Source organism: Pinus tabuliformis, chromosome 9 (genome assembly GCF_031772625.1).
Source record: "Pinus tabuliformis cultivar Carrire ecotype Pingquan chromosome 9, CPIR1, whole genome shotgun sequence".
NCBI lineage: Eukaryota > Viridiplantae > Streptophyta > Pinopsida > Pinales > Pinaceae > Pinus > Pinus tabuliformis.
Genome location: NC_142307.1, coordinates 1739128506 through 1739151945, shown reverse-complemented (window position 1 = coordinate 1739151945; position 23440 = coordinate 1739128506). Strand labels below are relative to the sequence as shown.

The 23440-nt window shown below is 34.4% G+C and overlaps 1 protein-coding gene across 1 annotated transcript in view; it reads right to left on the bottom strand.

Moving 5' to 3' along the window:
* LOC149155658 (BTB/POZ domain-containing protein At3g50780-like) overlaps positions 1–11073 on the bottom strand; it is a 45691-nt gene extending 34618 nt beyond the window's left edge. Inside the window, exon 1 of the mRNA XM_089445869.1 lies at positions 10178–11073. Within this exon, the coding sequence (XP_089301995.1) occupies positions 10178–10966 (789 nt within the window). The 5' untranslated portion in view covers positions 10967–11073. The remainder of the gene's footprint in view (positions 1–10177) is intronic.
* Positions 11074–23440: the final 12367 nt, after the last annotated feature.

Below are 23440 nucleotides of genomic sequence, written 5' to 3'. Positions count from 1 at the left end.
TCAAAATGGCAAATGTTGAAGGAATAATCCAATCCAGGGTCTGGAACTTACCTCGGCTACAGCTGCCTCTACTCATCAACAATTTGTAGATGATACAATGCTACAGGGCATTCCTACGGTCAAGGAAGCCAAAGCTTTCAAACAAATCTTGAATGACTTTGTATTGGTTGTTGGTACAAAGGTAAGCCTTGATAAACCAAAGGTTTTTTTTTCAATACTGACATTGCTATTCAGAGGAACCTCACCAGAATGCTTGGGTTTCAAAGGGCTCAGTTACCTTCCAAGTACCTTGGCATGCCTCTTACTGACAAACCTCTGAGTAAGGGAGTGTGGGAGCCGGTAACTAATAAACTTTAGGATAAAGTCAGGAAATGGACCTGCGGGTCTTTGAATCTGGCGGGGCGTCTTGTACTTACAAAGGTTGTCCTGCAGGCTATACCCATTTTCATGTTTTCAGCTCTTCTTGATCCCAATGGAGTTATACAACAAATCAGGAGTATTCAACGAGATTTTCTTTGGGGAAAAGGGGAAGAGAAAAAGAAGTTGGCTTTGGTAGCTTGGTACAAGCTCTACAAGCCTAAGGACCATGGTGGTTTGGGGCTTCATGACCCTGAAATCCTCAGCAGAGTATCAGGAGCCAAACTTTGGTGGAGGTGGCTCAAGGAATCAGCAACCCCTTGGGCCAATCTTTGGAAGCAGAAATATGCAAATAATTGGCAGGAGGGGGATCATATTAGAATGTCAGGGCTCATCAAGGGTTCCCCCATTTGGAACCTTGCCTGGGAGAGTAGAGCCATTGTCCAACAGCATAGTTTCTAAGAGATCAGAGTTGGGAACCTAGCATAGTTTTGGGAGGATAACTAGTAGCAGGAACCAAATGTGTTTAGAGAAGAACTAATCGCTCTCAAAAATGACACTAACAGCGAAGGTTTACTCATGGTAAGTGATTTCTGGGATTAGGTAAGGGACAATGGTAAATGGAGACTGTGGAAGAATATTGGTTACAATGAAGAGAGTCCTTTGAAAGCGCAGGCAGATTCCCTTGCTCTTGACTTGGAGAAGAGGAAGATTTTAATTTCTTCCTCATCTAACCAACTGAGATGGGGTAGAAACACCGAAGACACCTTTATCCTCAAAGAAGCCAGACACAAGGTTCTAGGTTTTGATTATCCAAACCCTGACCAGGTTTGGAATGACCTTTAGAGGAACTTGCAATGGATGAAAGTCAAGTTGTTTATGTGGTTGGTTCACCAAAAGAAAATTCTCACATGGGAGAATCTTCTTGTCAGGCCAGGCAGTAACTCCATAAGGCAAAAATGATTCGTGTGTCTTATTCCATCACGTAGGTATTCATTATATACATGAGGGAGAGACTGTTCAGTTCATCTCCCGATGACTGTTCATATTACTTATTTATCTATTTACATATATTCACCCAATCATGAGGATTAGGTGTCAACATTCCCCCCTTAATCTAAAGGGATGTTGGTGAGTCCAAGCATCATTCTGAATCGTTCAAGCTTTTCTCTTCCAAGCGCTTTGGTGAAGATGTCTGCAATTTGCTCATTTGTGGAACAATGACGGAGATGGATTGTTTTGGCCTCAACATGATGTCGAATTAGATGATATTTAGTATTGATGTGCTTCGTTCGATCATGGAACTTTGGGTTCTTGGCCAAATTTATTGTAGAGGTATTGTCAATCATGAGTGGAGTTGATTGTACTTGTTTTACCTGCAAATCTTCAAGAATTTTCCTGAGCCACACAATTTCTTTTTTTGCTTCAGCTGCTGCCATGTATTCTGCTTCTGTTGTGGAATCTGCTGGAACTGATTGTTTGTGTGATCTCTAGGAGACAGCTCCTGATCCAAGACTCATAGCATATCCTGAAGTAGATACCCCAGTTTCTTTGTCTCCATCAAAGTCTGAATCAGAGTATCCAATCAAGCTGAAGTCATCCACCTATGTATACTTGATTCCAAAGTCTTGAGTTCCCTTCAAGTACCTTAGAACTCTTTTTGCAATAGACCAATGTCCCTCACAAGGCTTTTGCATAAACCTGGAGAGGATTCCAACAGCAAATGAAATGTCTAGTCTGGTAGTAGTTAGGTAGTTGAGACTTCCTACAAGCTGTCTATACTTTGTTGCATCCTTAAATTATTTTCCTTCAATAGATGTGAGCTTTAAGTTTTGTTCCATTGGAGTAGTAAGAGGATTGCATTCTGTCATGCCAAACCTATTCGACAGATCTCCGATGTATTTCTTTTGAGAAAGAAATATGGACTTTGGATGTTGGGTTACTTCAATGCCAAGATAGTAATGAACATAGCCCAAATCAGTCATTTCAAAACTTTTCCCCAATTCCTTCTTTATGGATGCAATGTAGCTTTCATTGTTCCCTGTCATCAAAAGATCATCTACATATACCACAAGATATACAATTGTTTTGCAAACTTTCTTGACAAATAAAGTTGCATCATCAAGATCATAATGTTTGAAATTGAGTTTCAGAAGATGCTCAGTTAATTTTTCATACCAGGCTCGCGGTGCTTGTTTGAGGCCATACAAGGACTTCACAAGTTTGCATACTTTATGTTCATGTCCTTACACAGCAAATCCTTCAAGCTGAGACATAAAAATATTCTCTTTTAGATCTCCATTTAAGAAAGTAGTTTTTACATCCATTTGACGGACTTTCCAACCGTTCTGAGCTGCTAGTGCAAAGAGTCTCCGGATGGTAGCGCATTTTGTTGTGGGGGCAAAAGTCTCCTCATAATCGACCCCTTACTTCTGTGCAAAACCTTTTGCCACAAACCTAGCTTTGTGCTTGTCAAGTGAGCCATCAGCTTTATACTTGTTCTTGTAGACCCACTTGCAGCCAATTGGTTTGGTTCCTAATGGAGGATCAACCAACTTCCAAGTGTCGTTCTTTATGAGGGCATCATACTCCTTTTGCATAGCTTCTTTCCATTCATCATGAGAAGTAGCTTCTTTGAAGGAAGTTGGTTCAAAATCTATAGACAAGTTCAATTCACAATCATAAGAAACATCCATATCAACAGGTGAATTAGAGTCATCCACATCACCTCCATTTTGCCGGTTTGAATTTCTAATTCTTGTCTTTCCAACCTCATCAGGATGAACACTTTCAAGTGTCTTTGTCAGCCACTTTTGGGGACCTTTCTCAAATGGTCCAGGCTGCTCCGTTGATTGAGTTGGGACTGAATCAAGATTGAGTCTCGCAATTCTATCAATCACATCACTGAAAGCATCATCCGTTGTTGGAGTTTCATGCAGGGGAGAGTGTTCTTCAAAAGAAGATTCCACATGTTGATCTAGTATAGGAATCCCCCCGTCAAGATGTGAAATCTGATTATCAAATTCTTGAAATGATTTTGCTTTTGCGAATCTATCCAAGCGATCAAGTTGCCATTCAACAACATTGTTAGTTTTGGATGATTCAAGAAAAATTACATCTCTAGATACAACAAACTTTTTATTTACTTCATCTTAGAGGCGGTATGCTTTGGAGGTGTTTGAACACCCCAGAAAGATACACTTACTACTTCGAGCACCAAGTTTGTTTCTATGTACCTTTGGTATCAAGGCATAACAGGTGGAACCAAAGACCCTGAGATGCTTTACCGAAGGAACATGTCCATACCACATTTCATATGGAGTCTTGTTTCTTATAGCATTAGATGGACATCTATTCTTTATATATGCAGCAAATAGAACACCATCAGCCCAAAACATTATCTTTACATTTTTTAAGAAGAGCATGGATCGTACCATATTTAATATTGTCCTATTCATTCTTTTAGCTACACCATTTTGTTGGGGATTATAAGGCACAGTTGTTTGATGTTTGATCCCATGTTGGCGAAGATAGTTTTCAAATTCATTTGATGTGTATTCTTTTCCATTATCAGTGCGCATAGACCCAATATGAGATTGTGCATCATTTTCAATCCATTTATGAAAATTCTTGAATGTTTGAAAAGCATCAGATTTGTTCTTCAATAAATAAACCCAACACATTCTGGTGTAATCATCAATAAATATCATGATATATTTATTTCCATTTGCAGAAGGAACAGGCATTGGACCACATAAATCTGAATGAATGAGTTCAAGTTTTCTATGTGCTCTTGAATGTGAATCATGAAAAGACTGTTTGTTATGCTTTCCTAGAATGCAAGCATCACATTGCTTAAGTTTCCTAGGAATTGTAGGCAAACCAGCGACACCATTTTTCTTCAACAAGTGGAGACTGTCATAGTTCAAATGTCCAAATCTAGGATGCGATAATAAACTTGATGGAAGTGTACCTACTTCATGATAAGAATTGTATGAGAAATGTTGTGCACGAGCAGAGGTTCCTTGCAGCTTGAGAAGCCTTTCTTCTTCTATTCCCCTCATGACAAGTGAGTGGTCAGATGCTTTTCTTACCTCAAGCTTGCCATCAAACATATGAATGGAGTGACCTTGCTAGCGGATGTGGACCAAGGAAAGCAAGTTTCTCTTGAGTTGTGGGAGATACAGAACATGATGCAGAAGAAAGTTTGGAAGACCAGGCTGTTTAAGCCTGATTGTGTCATGCCCTGATGGCTTGATTTTTGATTGGTCTGCAAAGTATACTGCTCCATCAACATTGTCAGTGAAATCTTCAAAAAAATCTTTTCTATGAGTCATGTGGCAGGTTGCTCCTAAATCAAGCAACCAATCATTTTTCCAAGAAGCAAGTGAAGCATTAAACAAATCTTCATTTATTCTAATGTTACATTGTGCCACAACATAGTGAGCAGATTCAGGTGCTTTACCTTTGTTTGTATCATCAGTTTTACCTTTCTGTTGATTTCTTTTCTGCTTAATTTTTTCCCATGGTAGTTTGCATGTAGAGGCATCATGTGATCCATTTATTTTGCAGTGAATGCAGTGCAAATCTGTCTTTTCTCCTTGAGAATGTCTGCCCCCTGCCTCTGAAATATCTTCCTCTTCCTCTTCGACCACCCCTTCCTCTTGTAGAATCTTGAGCATGATGCTTTTCTTTATGAGCAAGGCACACAGCCTCTTCAGAAGATTCAGGGGTTGTCTTCTTTCCAAAAGCTTTCTCTCTTTCAGCAAAATTTTTCACAAGAGAGTCAAAGGTGATATCTTCAAGATTTCCATTTGCTTGCAATGATTCAAGATAATTGGAGTAAGTAGGATAAAGTGCCTTGAGAAAAGCGATAAGAGGAATATCCAATTCGACCTTAGTGGATTTGATATCATGCATTATAGACTTTACTTCAGATGCAAGAGCAAGAGGATCATTATTTTGCAATTCAAGAGTGAAGAGTTTAATCATGAGTTGAACAACTTCAAGTGCAGAATGTGAGTCATAGAGTTCTTTCAGCTTTTGTAAGGCTTCAAAGGCAGTTGAATATGACGAAATATGGTGACTCACCTCTTAATTTACAGATGTTGTGATTAATGCATAAGCTTTGTTGTTCTTTTTTTCCCAAATGATGAGCTCTTTGTCTGAGGTAGGTTGTACAAGTTCATTGTCTCCATCTCCAGCACATACTCCTTCCACAACTCATTGAAAATGAGGGTGTGTTTTATCATCTGGGTCCATTCAAGATAGTTCTCCTTGCCAATGAGAACTATTCCTACCATGGATATGATTGAATGCATACTGTAACAAAAAAACTTCTACTGCAAAATTTTACTCTTAATGGGAAAGAAAAATATAGTGTCAATACACAAAACTCTGTAAATATACAAAACTGTACAATGCATTCAATTGAACAGTGCTCTGAATTGGACAACGTAAATACACAAAACTGTATAGGGCATTCAACTGGACAGCGCTCCAACAAAGGTACGTTTGCATCTTCTCACAATCAAAAACGCAGTAACAACGGACAAGTCTTCTCACAATCACCAAGGGGCGGTGAGCGTGGATTGTAAGGCGCAGTTGACACTGCCGGCTAGTGCACCATGGTGCCTCCACGTAGGAGCTCGAGACCCCGACGCTAACAGTAAAACACTGCGTTGTCAAAGGTGTGGTCCCAAGATTCGCCGGTGTAGTGTATTGGCAAGTCGGAGTGCTTGTATGTAATAGGTCGTGGGTTCACCCGCATGACACTCACAACAACACTCTCAATGCACCATGCACCAGGAGATATATCAATGCATGGGTTCCTCTTGGTTCAAGTGACAGGTTTAAGTTCAGACAAGCGTTCATACAATCCATGCAAATACATAACAGACCACCACCTAAGCTTGTATTCTATCCCACGTTTCCGCAACAACACCACTTGAGAAGCACTACCACACAATGAAGCACGCAGGTGTGCTTAAATTAAATTCGCAGGCAGTTTCTGAAAATTGAAGATGAGATGAGATGGAAGGTCACAAGAATAAGATCATGGTACTTATGGCTGAGAAATGGTGGAGAAGAATGTCAAGTTTATGGAAGATCAGTCGCTGCCGTCAAAAAAGAGAAAGAATGGGATGATCAATTCATCCATTGAACAAATGGAGCAGGTCATTTCGTGTTGATAATGGTTTAGGCTACTGTGTGGAGTAGGTCATTCAGGCTACACTAATAGCAATTGGGACAGACATTAGACAGGGAAAATGGCAATATGGACAGTGCTTTTGAATGGAGAGTAGAGGAGCAAAATAGGGAGTTACAAAGGACATAAAAGCTAAAAAATGAGTTGGCTCTGATACCATGTCAGGCCAGGCAGTAACTCCATAAGGCAAAAATGATTCGTGTGTCTTATTCCATCAGGTAGGTCTTCATTATATACACGAGGGAGAGACTGTTCAGTTCATCTCTCGATGACTGTTCATATTACTTATTTATCTATTTACCTATATTCACCCAATCATGAGGATTAGGTGTCAACACTTCTATAAAGGGGATTTGTTGGCTCATCCAAATGTCATCTATGTGGTTTACAGGAAGAAATGATGGAGCATTTACTAAACCTCTACCCCTTCACCTCTACCTTGTGGGATTGGGTGGGATCAGTCTTCAGGCAAACTGACAGAGACAGAATCAACATTACCAACACGCTAAAGAATTGAAGGAAAGACTTCTCAAGTAATGAAATCATCAACAAAGCTTGGACTCTAGTTCCGGGCTTTATTATCTGGGATGTTTGGAAAGAACACAACGGTAGGATTTTCGAGAACAAAACAGGATCGACCTAGAATATCATTGTCCAATTTCTACGACAGATCAAAGATATAGTAGGAGCCCTAATGTGGAAAATTTCTGAGAACCCCCCTACGGCCCAGGAGGCACACATACTGAGGCAGTTGGGTCTACATTCTCTGGTTCCCCTAGGCACTGTTAAGGGTGTGAGCAAAACAACTACTGGTAAAGATATCTGGTAGCCTCCCCCTCATGGTTTTTTGAAAATCAATATAGACAGGGCCTCTAAGGGCAACCCAGGGATGGCTGGATTTGGAGGAGTTATAAGAGATGAGTAGGGGAGCATAAAGGATATTTTCCACAGTCATTTGGGAACTACCACTAATAACATAGCGGAGCTCATGGCCTTATAATAGTGCCTGGAAATCCTGAATGAGTTAAATTTACACAATGCCATCATTGAAGCTGACTCGGAGGTGGTCATTAATGTGGCCAAAAGAATGTGTAATGGAACGGCACCTAGAACCGTTCTTGCAGGCTCTTGCAGGTCTTTCAGTGTATTCATTCCCACTTGCGAACCCCGAGAACCGTCAGTTTTGTTCATGTACGAAGAAAAGCCAATATGTTAGCTGATCGTCTTGCGAATGAAGGCGTGATATGCAAGGAAAACTATATCTGGTACGACTGGGAGTCTATACCCTCTGGTAAACTGAGGGAAGATTGTCATCGACAGGCGGCCAAAGACATGGAGTACTTCCAGATCATGAATAATGGGCAGCAGGTAGACTAGCAAGAGTAGGACAGAGCAGAAGTACTGGGGCCGGATCGAAGTGCTGCAATAAATCCTAACTGTCGATCCTGCAGTCAATGCTCACGTCATAGTCAACTACAAGGGTTGAGGAGGTGATAAACAGTGTGCTAGTTGAAGGGTCGCAAGCCATAGGATCTGATGGTCTTCGACATTGAATGGATATCGGGTTCCGACATGATCGGAGGTTAAGCTGGAGAGCGGACCCGAATTCTTTATAGATCAAGCGTTTAATCTTTATCGGATCCATAAAGCAGGTAAGTATTGTGCAAGTTTCTGAAGTGTTAACTCAAGGACCGTCAAATTAAGGGGGTGTTGATCTACAATGCAGGATCACCATGCAAATTAGTTGATTGGAGCGATTTTCAACTGTCCGATTAAAGATAAGAGCGACGATGGATCACCATTGATCAAAGAATTTATAACCCATCTGATTGAAGGTTAGATAAACGGTGGAGATGAGAGGATAAGAATTGGGGAGGTAGAGCGACAAGAATTGAAGGAGAAGAACTACAGTGAGATCAGCGTTCTGAACACTTAGGTTTATTGCCCAGGGGGCTTTTTGTGTTATATGTGGAAGGTTTTGGGTTCTGTCAACCCTGTTGTTTGTTGATCATCGACGGATCTGTCTTTTTGGGCTTTACACTTGTAAAGATGTATACCATATGTAATCTTTGTTAGGTTAATTGAAGGTTCCACTCTTACTTGACAAAAAAAAATACGGTTTATCGTCATGTAGAAGTAAGATTGAAGTAAGATTGAGTTGTTGACTTATTTTATTATTATTAATATTATTACAAAGAAATTAGTTTATCTTGATAATGAATCACACTTATTGGTTAGCTGCCAGAAATTTCTCTTATATGATTTCTATGGAAAGACTTTACTTAATTTATTATGGATAAAAAAGTTAATTTATTTTTAATTTTTATTAAATTTAATAATATAAAAAATCATTATGTTGTATAATATATATTATGAATTTTTAAATATCTTTTAGTAATATATTTAATGAAAATTATTTTAATAATAAAATATTATAAAAAGTATATTATAAATAAAAAATAAATTTATGAATACAAATCAAAAACACTAAATTTACTACTACAACAACAAAATTTTAATTTTATTCAAATTAAAAATAAATTATCTACTTTAAAAAAATAAATGATTTTTCATTTTAAAAAATAAAAATAAAAATTCTTCTCCAACTTTAAAAAAATATTTTTTAAAATATATATATATATATATATATATATATATATATAATAAAATATATTTTTTAATAAATAAATATTTTTAAATTAATAAACAAATAAACTCCTTTACCTATTCCCGTATTTTTATTTTTATTCAGATTCAAATCTGGCCACTGTAATTTATACTCTTAAATTTATTTGGAATAAATCTATTCTGTTCAAGTACTCTCAACATGGTTAAAGGTTAAATCAGTGAAAATTAACTAAAATCTTGTTACTAAAAGTGAAGATTAGCTCAAATTTTGTTACTAAAATTTCTATAATCTTAGACTGATCTGATCAGTATTATGGATTATTGTCTATGCTGTCTAAGTATTTCTCTGGACATGGTTGAGGCAAAGGTTAAATAAGTGCAGATTAGCTCCTATGTTTCTACAGAACAGCTAACTTAACAAAATAAAGATTTATGTTTCTGCAGCACAGCTAACTTTAAAAAGATAAAGATGTAAATAAAATAGGTCATATATTATACATTATTTTATTAGTTTTATCATTTTTTTAAATCATTTTAGATTATTTTAAATACAGATCTAATATTTATTTTATTAGTTTATTTTAGATTATCTTAAATACAGATCTAATATTTATTTTATTATTTTTATTATTTTTTAGATCATTTTAGATTATTTTAAATACAGATAAACCAAAAAAAAATCAATTTTTTCATTGTAAATATTTTTTTTAACAGGGGATATTATTTAGATATTTTATGTAGTTATTTTTAATTTTTATTTTAACCGAACAAAATTTCAATTTTGATGATAAAATAACACTTACACATCGTACTAAAAATTTGTAAATAAAATTTATTTTATTTCTAATCTCTAAATTGATCTTAATCAACAGACTATAAGCATATTTAGCTATATACTAATCACATACTACTCTGATCATCTGCTAGCACTAAACAATTAACTTATTAGAAATTAAATCTGGGAATGGGGTTTGAAGGGCGTACCTGCAAAATCCGCAGGACTCTGTAAACACTTTCTCCCATCAACCTCCGCTTCAAATTCAAATCCCCGCCGCTGCAGCAGTACGAGTACATGAGACGCAGAGTCTCAACATACATCTCCACATCAACGCAGTCCACAATTTCGATTGAATAAGGAAGAGAATTATTGTGTTTCTGTTGATCAGAAAGCTTGGCCGCGAACAAATTGCTGCAATTAATGAGAATCTGCGTATGAAGATTCAAATTCAACGAGCATGACGATGATGTCGACAGCGACACCCTCGCATCGCTGGTCTCTGGGTCGTTGAATTTATAACAACAAATGTTATTATTGTCGTTATTGCCATTTCTGGTCATCTTGATCTTGGTCTGCTCTTCGGTTTGCATCTTTGAGGGCACCGTAATTCTCAACGGCGGCCCCTCGGAATCCATTCTTGTCGGCCTACTTTCATCTTGAGGAGGTCCCAGGTTCGACTCCGGGGGCTGCACAGGTGGAGGATTTGCCTTCGGCTTCGGCTTCTGCTTTGGCTTCGAATTCTGTGAAGAGCGACGATGAAGGGATTTGATGTTATTTGTGTTGACAGAAATGGGAGAAGGGAATGGAGCGCAGCACCAGACGCCTTCAGGATCTACTGCAAGGGGCGCGTTTCGAACCTTGGTGGATGAGCTGTTATTGCTACTGCTTCGACGCTCTGTCCTTCCGGCTATTGACGGATATGCTGCTGCTTCTCTTTTCTGAAGTCTTTTAATTCGAACTCTGCGCTCGCCTTCAGAGCAAGCCGCAGCGGCCATGAATGAATGCAATGCCGGCCGAGGAAATTGACAGAAGTAATACTTGCGTGCTTCTGTCTAATAATTGCCGTCGGTTGACGTTGAAATCATTTTGTTTGAACGACCATGAGGGATTGATTTTTGGGTGGGTTTGAATGTTTATTGGGTAAACCCCTTTTATGATTGAGATTTCAATTTTTTATTGTTTTTGCCCTCATCATTGATTCCACTAGCTTTGTCTACCCACTTTGCTTCCCACTTTGTCATAAAATTATTGTTGTCGTGACTTTAGAACAGTTCGTTAGAGGAGATGGGGTATTTTCTAGGCTTTTCAATTTCTTTAGAGTTGTGGGGATTTCAATTTCTTTTGAGTGTGTATGCTTCATCTCTTGAAATAAAAATTTAAAATTTAACCAAAAAAAGAAAATTGAGCAACATGGAGACATGTGGAGCTGTGATAGTGCTCGTTGGATTTCATCTTAGCTATATAGTTATTCTCTTGTGGTTTTTTCAATTTTGTTTTTTTATTTTTTTATTAATTTTTTCGCAACCCTCTATTTCAAATGTTAATGACTTCATTTGCATATTCAATAATTTGTGTTCAAAATTTTATATAGGGCTTAATGGTTAAGAGTATGTGTTTCTTCCTAAAAGGTTACAGGTTCAAAATCAAAGGGGCATAGAGTATGTATGCCTTCGTAGAGTTAGTGGAGGTGGGTCCCTTGTCCCCACAAACAAGGAGGTCTCATATACCAATTTGGTGTCTGGCTTGGTCATGACCTTAAAATTGGATAATAATAATAATATATGAAAGTCAAAATCAAAGAAGACTCAACTTTGATCTACCTATATGCAAAATTTCATTTTCTTGTTGAAATTCAACATTTCCATGATCTCTTACTCCATTGTATTCCTCTCCCCACCCCTTTTGCAGCAACATTAACATTGGTGATTGCTATCATAATGATTCAGCAAGGATTCACTAGAGAATCTTAATTACTATTAATCAAGCTATATATTTCAAGGACAATGACCTCATTTTCATATTCAATGGCTTTTGGGCAAAGCTCATAAAACTCCACACATGGAAGTCAAAAATGAAAGAAGAGGTTTTGATTTAAAGCTTATGCAAAATGGTTCTTCATATAGAGTTCACTTTGCCAAAACAAACAGATCATATCTTCAAATCTAGGTCTTGGTTCTAAGTCAAGGTAAGGTTATGAATGAAGTTTTGCCTTGACCTCTTGATTGTACCATGGGTACTCTCTCCTCAACCCCAGTATGGATTAGACTCCCCAACTTCCCTCTCTAGTCTTGGGGATTCAAGTTCCCTGCAAGGCATCAACAATACCATTGATAAGTTCTCCTTTAGAGTAGTAGAAACAACAAGGAGGCATATCACCATGTACCCTGGGATTATATGAACATGGACTTAAATAAAGGTTTTCTAGTGAAGGTCAAGTTGGTGACCAAATACTACACATGGGCTTAAATAAAGGCTTTCTAGTGAAGGTCAATATGGTGGCTAGAGACTACACATGGACTTAAATAAAGGCTTTCTAGTGAAGGTCAAGTCGGTTGTAACAGCCCCTGGTTGATTTTTCATGTAAATAAAATAAGACCAAGGTCATGGGACACATATTCCAAGCCGAATGGTGGACAAACATTATAGTGGGCATCACTTGTGGTTATTAATGGCTATGGAAACTGGCGAAGGCATTGACAAAGGCAAAGAGACAATAAATGACATTTAATTATGAAAATAAAGGAAGATAGGAGAAGAGGAAGGTGAAGAGACACAAATTTGCATGCAAGGGAAATTAGAGGGAAAATGAAAGAAAAGGGAGACATCAATGATAAAAAGGCATTAGAGAAACAATTCACAACTTTTGCTCAGCTTTTGGCTTAGCTTTTGGTACAACATTTTGACAGTTTTGAGTTGAGCTCTTGTTCATTCTCTCATACTCTTACACACTTAGAGCATTTTAGCATTCATTTGGATTTGGAGAAAGAAAGCAAAGAAAGCAAGGAAGCACAAGGAGACAGTTGGATCAACAGCTACAACAACCTTACTTCGCAGGTAATGGGTTACATGTGTGATCTCCTTCATGATATATGCATGGTATATGCATGTGGTTCCTTGGTTATGTGTGGTCATTGACATGATATTTTCCTATATTGACAGTGGTTTCATCCTTGCCTTGCCATTTCCTAGATAGCCATGGTATACTGGGTTCTCCACTTGGTTTTTTTGATTGGTTCTCAAGTTCCCTATGGCTGTGGGTTAGAGCAAATTCTCTCAGCCCTTAAACAACTTGGGTTCCCTGGAAGTTATGGGTTGAGTTACTAGTCCCTGGAGCTTGTGGGTTAGGACAAATTCTTTGGAGCCTAAAACAACTTAGGTTCCCTGGAGGTTGTGGGTTCAGTTACCTGTTCCTGGAGTCCTAGACAGCTTGGGTATAGACTAATCTAATTGATGTTAATGATTTATGGATTGTATAGGTGAAATCACTATGGTTGAGGGTTGAGGTGGTTTGGCCTCTGGAAGCCCTAGTTGGTTTATTTTGGTTTAACCATTATGATACCATATTCATGCTTAGAATATGGCATGGGGGTGATTCGATGAAAGAAAGATTTGGTTCAACCCAATCTATGGTCGGGTGGTACATGGAAGTCCTTGACTTGGTTGGATTTCTCATATGTTAATATGTGTTATTTTCCTATTGTGATCTATGAGCACTTATACTGGTTATTATGGTGATCTTGTGGTTGATTTATCATAGTTTCTATTTTGGTTATATGCATGATTTTATGATGTGCCCTAGTTATGGCTCTTTTGATTTGATAAGTTATTCGATGGTTGATGAATGCATGGACTAACAAGTGTTCTTGCAGCTACCTTGAGAGGGAATTGAGCCTTCTTGGTGATTTTCAAATGAAATTCAAAAGTTTATGATAAGATATGCATTCATGACCTGTAGCTTATATGTTTACTATCTGTTTGACGAAATGTCTATCTTGCATTAGGCATGTCTAGGTCAAGATCTTGCTCAAGTTTTTATTGTTTAGCATTGTTATCATCATTGTCATGATTATGGAAAGTTACAAGAAGTTCTAGGCAGTGGTCTGGAGGCTAGCCTAAAAAAGTGGCATAGATCTCGAGATTACATGCATTGAACTGAGGAATTTAGGTCACAATCACATGCAGGCAGGCTTATGGGTACGGTTGGAGCCTCATAACCACATGCACAGTGTGCCAAGGGTGTAGTTTGCGGGGAAAATTTTAGGGGCTAATATACATAGGTGGGCAAATTTTTCATGCCTTTTCCAAAAAAAAGATTCTCTAGTTTCCATTTTTTTCTAAAATGATTCGCCTAAATTCTATAGTACATCATTATTTTATCTTAAAAATCGCCAAAATATTATATCGGCTAATATAAAATCATTAGAAATCTAAATATTTCTACAAAAATATCACCCAAAAATTTATAATTTGCATATTAGGGACTAGTAATATCCACCAAGGTTTCTAAACTTTAAGCAGAACTTTCATCCTTAAAATTTTCCCTAGCAGTTGGGGTGTAAACCTAGTGACAAAGAGTTCCAACTCAGGGATTGATCACCTGGGGTGGTTTGTAGGCTCCTGAGTGATTTGTAGTCTCTGAGGGATGCTGGATTGCTTCCTGTTAGTAGGCCCCACTTCCATAATTGGAACTTGGAGGTCGAGTCATATCAGAGTGACACTTAACTCATGTTTACTCTCGAGAGTTTGTAAATGTGAGAGGAAACGTTACATTGGTGGCCAAAGATTACACATGGACTTAATTAAAGGCTTTCTACTAATAGTCAAGTTGGTGGCCAAAGCCTACACATGCACTCAACCTCTTAAGTATGAGCGAAGGAAAATTTTAAGGATGTAAATTTATTTTAGAGTTTAGAAACATTATCGAATCTTACTAGTCCTTAATATGCAAATTGTAAAATGCGAAAATTTGTTTGTTAAAATATTCAAATTTCTAATGATTTTAGATAATATGCATACAATTTTGGCTATTTTTAACATAAAATAATTTCATATTATAAATTTTGGGGAAATCAAGTTTAGAAAGAATGAAGATTAACAAATATTTTTTTGGAAAAAGCATGGAAAATTAGTTCTCCTACGAATATTAGCCCCTAAAATATTCACTAGTATGAGCAAGTTGCATTCAAGTATAGACTTGATTTTGAAAGAGGACACCTAATAACCAATTGTGCAAAGGCTTGAAAAGAATGTTGATTAAGAAGAACCCCCAAAACTTGTTACTAAGTGGGTTAATGCCCTAAAGAAACACTGCCTCATCAATGAGGATATATCTCCCCAAAACGAAGAAGATAAGCAAGATCACCATGCAACCCATGAAGAATCCCTCGTAGCTCCACATCACGGAAAGAATGGGGGTGTGGTACTCCAATCAACGCCCCCTCATTAAGAGACCCAACAAAGTCAGCAAGAGAAAGGTCCAAATAAGCAACTTCACAACAAATTTTATTGATGTCCTCTCCTCAAATTATGCCCTTGTCACTCGAACCATTTCCTTCCTTCCTATGCAAATCAAAAGGAAGAGGGAGTTGGGTAAAAATTATGGAAGAAGAAGAAAAGGAAGACATCATCTTGACAATGGCTCAAAAGAAGGAGCCATGGAGGAGACCAATTGCATGAGCTCATGACACCCCTCTAGGGACAATAAGGACACTAGGTAGAAGTGACCAAAAAATAAAATCCCAAACCTAGACCAACAATGTCAATGTACATGACTAACACTAACACAAAACTTTATTCTAGTATGTATTGATTTAGAGATTTATTTGGTGATCAAATTATTACAATTTACTCAGATGACTTTGTAAAACAAAGAAATCTACATTAAAAAATAAACCCCATATAATAATAGTTCTCTTGCCTAATATTACCCCATTAAAATAAAAAAGGCTTTCATTTAGTTAAACTCCTCTTTATCATCCAAAATTACGTATATTCTTTGTATAAATAAATTTGCATGTATTTTAGATTTTTTTAATTAATTAAATTATATATATATTAATTAAATTCATAACCATTTATTTAAACAAAAATTAAAACTATAAAATAAAGTAAACAATAAAATGTAATATTTATCCTAAAATGCACCACAATAGTTTTTGCATGGAGAATGTATAATAATTCTTTTATTAATATCATTATAACTATCAAATAACTTCATATATGGGATATTTTCCATGCAATGCAATGCAATGCACCAACTGCTTTTTCAATGTGTTCAAAGGTTTGAAAGACTTAAATAAAAGAAACTATATAAAAGAAATATTTATCATATTTATTTTATATTCATTTACTAACCCTTTTAGGACTTTGGTTTCGTATGGAATGTACGTTGGACCAGTGGACAATTTCGGTTGAAGTGAAGTAAAGTAGGAAAAGATGTTAATGAATTATAGTTTTTTAATTAAAATTCAGGAAACTGTACTTTCGTTTGGTTTGAGCAGTGAAATGATATTGACTTTGCATAGCGAAAATAGTGAAACCATGTGTTGAGAGTATGTATTAGGGGTGTGTAGGGCCTTTGATACCTTTAAATTGAGTTGTGACATTTATAATATGTATTTTTATAAATAATTCATAGATGTTTAAAATTTAAATTGAGTTGTGACATTTATAATGTATTTCTAATGTTTAAAATTAGATATTATTTTTTTATTTTTATTTTTAAATTGAAGACTGAGTTTAAAAATGGAATATTATCTTTTATTTTTTATTTTTTTATTTTTTTAAGTTAAATTTTAAGTAAAGTTTTTTTATAGAAATCACATAAGAAATTTTTTTGGCCAACGTGTTTGGAACTAACAAGTGTGGTTTATCATGAAGACCAGATGATGAACCACACTTGTTGGTTCGAAATCCGTTGGCCAAAAAATTCTCTTATGTGATTTCTACCGAAAGACTCTCCTTAATTCATTATGGATCACATAAACTTGAATACAAAAGTTAAATTTTATTGAGAAAATAGTTATAAAATAGATGGAATTATAACTATGGCTAGTGTTTTTTATATCTATTTCTTTGTATTGTTTCTAGGTATTTTTAGTATATTTTTTATATTATTTCTTTACATTGTTTTTAGGTATTTTTAGTCTATTGTATCAAATACACTTGCTATTTATTTCAGGGTACCTAAAACATGTGTTAATGATATTAAGCAATTAATTTTTCTTGATCTCTAAATACGTATAGGATTTTATCTTTGCATGTAATGATTTATGGGTATGATTCACTATTTTTTTTGAAATTCTAATGATGTCTTTTTGAAATGGTTTTCATTCTATGAGGTCAATGTTCCCATAAATAAAGTATGACAATAATTTTCAGCAAAATTCTTATTGGATTTGGAAAAGAATTTCTACTTAACTTGCATTTTTAATTAGTGAATATAGCTTAGACTCATAACTTTATAACTTTTACTCACAAGAATGAGATCTTAACATCAAAATAAAACATACAATAAATATCAAGATAGATATCTATAAATGACACACCAAACCATGTTAATAGAATGTTGATTACAACTCAAATAACTCAGACTCTACCAAATTAATGTACAAAACTGTGTTATTTTAGAAAAAAATTCTAATCTATCGAAATAAACTATCATTATCTTTGTGAATAAAAATATACAAAAGATCAAATAATTAGTCATTTGTGAATTATAATAGACAAAAATTCGTTAATAATATATATATATATATATATATATATATATATATATATATATACTTTTGCACATTCAAAAAATGAAAACAAAATATTTCTAAAAACAATACTTAATCTCAATTTATGAATAATGTTCTTAATAAAATTATTAATTTAAATTAATATCCATAATTTAAAATTTTGAATAAAATACTTATTTTCATCAAATTAATTAAATATTCAACCATATTAATTATTAATTAAACTAATTCCTTAAATCATAATACAAGTGATTTAATTTATATATATGAGTTTAATCCATGGTTATCATCCTATTTAATTTTAATTATACTTTATATTAAGTATATATTTAATAAAATTAATTATAAATTTATATAGATTTAATTATTTTTCATATAATTACCCAATTAAAATAAATAAATAGTATAATTCATTAACAAATTGATTTGTACTGTACCGACAATGTTATATGCTCTGTTATTCATGAAAACCCCACATGAAGAGTTGTTCCCCTGGTGACAGAACCATTATACCAAAGCATCATAATGTCATTGACCTTTCCATGGTGGTGAACCGGATTTGTAATCATTAGATGTGATATCCTCAAATAAAAGGACATAATAATTAAAAGGATTAATTAAAATATTACTTAGGTATGGCTTTACTGTCTATACAAATTTAAAAATCACATAAGTAATGAAAAGCCAAAAGAATAAGGTGAGGCTTTTTAAATAAATATTCTAGAATTTGGTACAGGATTGAAAATAGCATGGGTCTCTTTGAATTAAAATCGTTGATGAAAGTTTAGTTGGTTGGCTGAAAAAGTGGGGTGGTTTTATTTTTATATTAAAACTTAGTGGGTTTTTTTTTTTTAATAGTTTAATGTAATTGAAATTAAGTGTAAATAAAATTGGGTTGGGTTAAGGGTAGTTATGTAGTTTGGTAGGGTAGAGATGTAATGCAATATAATGTAAATATTTCAATGGTGGTTTTATTTTTATATTAAAGTTTAGTTTTTTTTGTAATAATTTAAAGTAATTGAAATTATGTGTAGAAATAATTTAATTGGGTCAAGGGTAGTGGTGTAGCAGGGTATGGTAGAGATGTAATGTAACATAATGTAAACATTTTAACTTTGTCAAAATAAAATAATCTTATAAAAATAAATAATATTAAAAATAAAAATAATTGATGGTATTGAGAATCCATGGTATTTATGTGGAATATAGCCTATTTAAAAGGGGAAATTAAGTCAGCTTAGATCCATCTTAATTCGGATCTACCAAGTGGGAGGATCAAATCCTTAATTCTGGATTCACTAAGTCTAAGATCAAATCCTTTGAGATGCAAACCTCTTTTAGAATGAAAAGAGATTTAATCTCTCTCCACACTTGGTAGATCTGGAATTAAAATACATCTAGGCTAATTTTAATAAACTAATATATTTTTAATCATTTAATTAAAGTATATATTCTTTAATATGCAAAAAGTATTAATTCATTGTAATATTTTATTTATTTATGTTGATTAAAGATAAATAGGTAAATAGAAAATTTTAAATATTAAAGGTTAAGAAAATAAATAAAAATATAAAAGAAAGAAAAAATATAAAATAGAGAAAAAGTAATTATAACATGACTCATGCATATTTTTGTTTTGCTTAAAATTTTCCATATTATTTATATATATATATATATATAGATATATAGATATATAATTTAAAAACTTTGTATATATATATATATATATATAATTTAAAAAGAAAAGAATAATAAATAAATAAGAAAAGTTATATGTATATAATTTAAAAAGAAAAAAAGAGAAAGAAAAAAATAAGAAATTTAAAAATAAGGAAAGAATTAACAAAAGGCTTGCATATATTTTCATGGTGACACACAAAGCTCTCTATGTAAACTTTTAAGTTTAAATACATGAAAAAATAAAAGAAGGGGAAAAGTATTTAACTTTATGAAACAAAAGAAAAAAATTTGGGTTGGAATATACATATTTTATCAAATTAAATATTTGTAATAAAGGTTGATAGTGATTTTTCCTAATAAGATACCTAGCATTTATATTTTATCAAATTAAATATTTGTAATAAAGGTTGATAGTGATTTTTCCTAATAAACTATTTAATGATTTGAAAAGAAAGGAATGAAATCTTACTAGTGGATTGAGAAAAATCAAGCAAATTGAGTTAAAATTTAAGGCAGAATTTATTAAGAGCTTATGATATCTCACGAATTTATCAATAATGATTGCGGAGATGATATAATGGTTGAATGAAGTATTTGTCAGGGAGAGGACAACAAAGGAGATATGGAGATTCCTTATGCCCGTTCTGCGATTTTGAAGGTACAGGGTTTAGGGGATAGATAACAGGGGCTTGTATAAAATAATCAACGCCCATACTTCCTAGTGCAATGTCCTCTAGTAGTTGTTCTACTCAGATTCAACCAACACTTAAAGAATTAACAATATAATAAAATAAATTAACAAACATATTTATGGTTAAATAATAATTAAAAAGGCTTGAGTGCATGAATACCTGAATGAGCTCCTCTTGGTTTCAAGAATAATTTATTGGAGTAGTCTAATATTTGAGAAAACCTCCCTCGATTTGACGAAGGAGCAATGAAGTCAAACTCAACATTGACTTTGTTGTTGCTCTATTGGATCAAGGGAGGTTTGCTACAAAATTATTTGAATCCTAATTTATTCACTACTAAATAGGGCCAACCACGTGAAGGTGGAAGCTCTTATGGCTCCTTCCCCCCCCCCCACACCCCCCCCCCTTCACATCACTCTCAATTCCCCAATACCCAATCTATCTACTAGAAAATAGTTGAAAGAAACACATTAAGGTTCATGCATAAACACTAGCAAAATAAAAAAATCATAAAGAAATATATGTGGTTTTGTACATAAAGAAACATATAGCAATCATTCATTAACATATAACATTCATTCATTCATTCATTAATCATAGACACAAAATACTTCATCTCAATAAATTTTATCATAAAAAGTATGTTCTAGTTCAAATATTTATTTTTTATTTTTTATTTTTGGACTTGAATTGAGAAAGGAGGACATCAATGTAAATTGAAATTGTTAATCATTTACCTGTTCTAACTCTGCTAGCACTTTTCCACGATCATCCTACCACATTATAATAAATTTTTTGGCTTAATAAATACATAATAAATCAGATGAAAACCAAATTTGGACTATGGTTAGTTGGATCATATATACACATTCTTATAAAAAAAAGTTAGCTATATATTCATTTATTTACTAGTTAAAAATGAAAAATGACAATAGATATAACTTTTTGAACTCTACCTGAACTTCCATTGCTCGACGAATATAGATCTGATAGGTACCTATTTGGTTGTACTTACAATCCATCGAATGAGAGAAGTAGTTATTGAATTGATTTAATATAGCATGCAACTTATTTCTATCCAAATAAGTTTGAAGATATGTCAGGGTGGTTATCTAGTTGGAAGCAATCTAAGAGAACCTCATTGAATCATAATATGGTTTATCATAGATTTGGTATGTGCCTATGTTGTTTTTCCAAGAATATGTATGTTGTGCCTGTTGAATTTATAGCTATGGCCGATCTTCATATTTGATATACTTGTTCATAAGAAAATCAAAATTTTGAATCTATCAAAAAAAAAAATTAAATGTTTGAAAGTTTGGTTTTGGCTCCCAAGTGTGCAAGTTGGCCCTCCATCTTCTATAAATTGGCTCAGCTAATACACACACCCATTCGAATTCATAAATGACTATAAATAAAGGTACTTTGTCCCACTCAAAGGAATGACTCACACAAGCAAGAAATACATAGTTCTCGACATATGAATCAAGACGAAATAGATCGTAGAAGTTATAAAGTATATTTTTAATTGGTATCTGATCTAGAAGGACGAAGATAACATACTATCTCATATATGCAAGCCGAAATTATGTTATGTGGTTCGATTATTAGAAGGGAGGTCTAAAATATGTGCTAGAAGGTCGAGCCTGTGATATCACTTGTGAACAAAGATCCAAGTATGTGATTTGAGCCTGTGATAACACCTAATTTGTGTCTGTAATCCAAACCTGTGATGAACAGAGGTCCAAACCTGTGATAAATTTTGGGACAAATATATGAACCTATGATAGAGGTATGAACTTGTGGTTAGTTGTGATAGAGGGTTGACTTGGAAACTTGGTGAAGTTGTAACTTGACTTTGATATCTCTTGTTGGATTGGTTCTCTAAGGAAAGAAGATTATTGGGTTTTCCCTTTGTGGGTTTTTCCCTGGCCTTTGGCCTAATTTCTTATGTCTCTTATGTATTGTGATCTCTACTTTCTTGCATATTTAAATGTATAGTTGCTTGATGACATAATTGAATGAAGTAAATGCTCTAAGGAAACATATAAATAAGTCACAAGTAATTATCAAGATCAGAAATTCTAGATTGCACTTGAATTTCAACATGGTATTGGAGCTAAGGTGAAAGGAGAAAGCTTGAAGATCACTCTCTTCAAGACATCCTTGTAGTAGAATTTTCTTGGATCATAATTGGACATTCTTGATGGATCAAATACATTTCGATTCTAGAGTTTGTAAACCCTAGCAAGTACTAAGGCTTGATAAGAAAACCCTAAGGGTTATGGACAAAACCCTACGAGTAATTGTTTACACTGAAAGAAGAAATCCTAGTCTATGCAAGGAAGTTGTGACACCATGTTGATGCTTAGGATGAGGACGATGAAGTTACAAAATGAATGCAGAAAGACTAAGATTAAGAGGGAGATGACATTCTTCTATAATTCTCAATAGATAAGTATTCTACATCTCTCGTCTGTGATTATTATTATTTTTATTGGCTTTATTATTTGATTAATATGTATATCCTTTTCTTGATTGTAATCATTCTTCCATGATCTCCTAGTGAGGATTGTAGGTAAATGACAAGAATCGCCTAGACTTTGGTAGCAGATGAAAGAAGTGGAAGAACAAAGCAAGGCAAGAGGACTTTCAAAAATTTCTACTTGAAGGATATTATAAGGCCCAAGTTCAAAGGGAGTGGGTCATTTGAAGTATGCCCCAATTGTGCCAAAGAGAAGTCAAGATCTAGCATGCAACAAATGGAAACATGGTAGAAAATTTTGAGAAAGTTCTCCCAGAAAGAGGGAGAGTATCATGTTTGTTGGGTGTGGATCTTGATTATCTTCTTGATTGTTCGAAGGTTTTTGTTTCAACCACATTGGATCCCTATTCCTAATAGTTAGATAACACCCCTGAAGCTAAAAATAGATGAAACTTTACCTTGTAAAATATTGTAATTTCATAGTCAATCTGGGTCGTTCATTAGGCAGATGATCTGACGGTAGAAGTTATGTTAATTTAGGGTTTTTTTCCCTAGAAGGAAACCCTCAATTTATATGAGGGAATTGTATTGCGGCTAGGTATTATGATTATGAGTGAGAAAGAGAGAGGAGATTGTGTGAGAGCAAAGAGGAAATTACAGTGGATCTGATGTAGGTTATATCTCTTCATTTTGTTGGATAATATAAAAGGAAGGACTGGTTGTTTCTCTGTGGACGTAGCCCAAATTGGGTGAACCACGTATATATGTGTCTCTCTTGTTTTATGTGTTTTTGTATTTGAGTTTCTGCAATATTTTGTGTATTTAGTTGCTTTATTAATTAATTTCTAACAATTGGCATCATAGATGGAG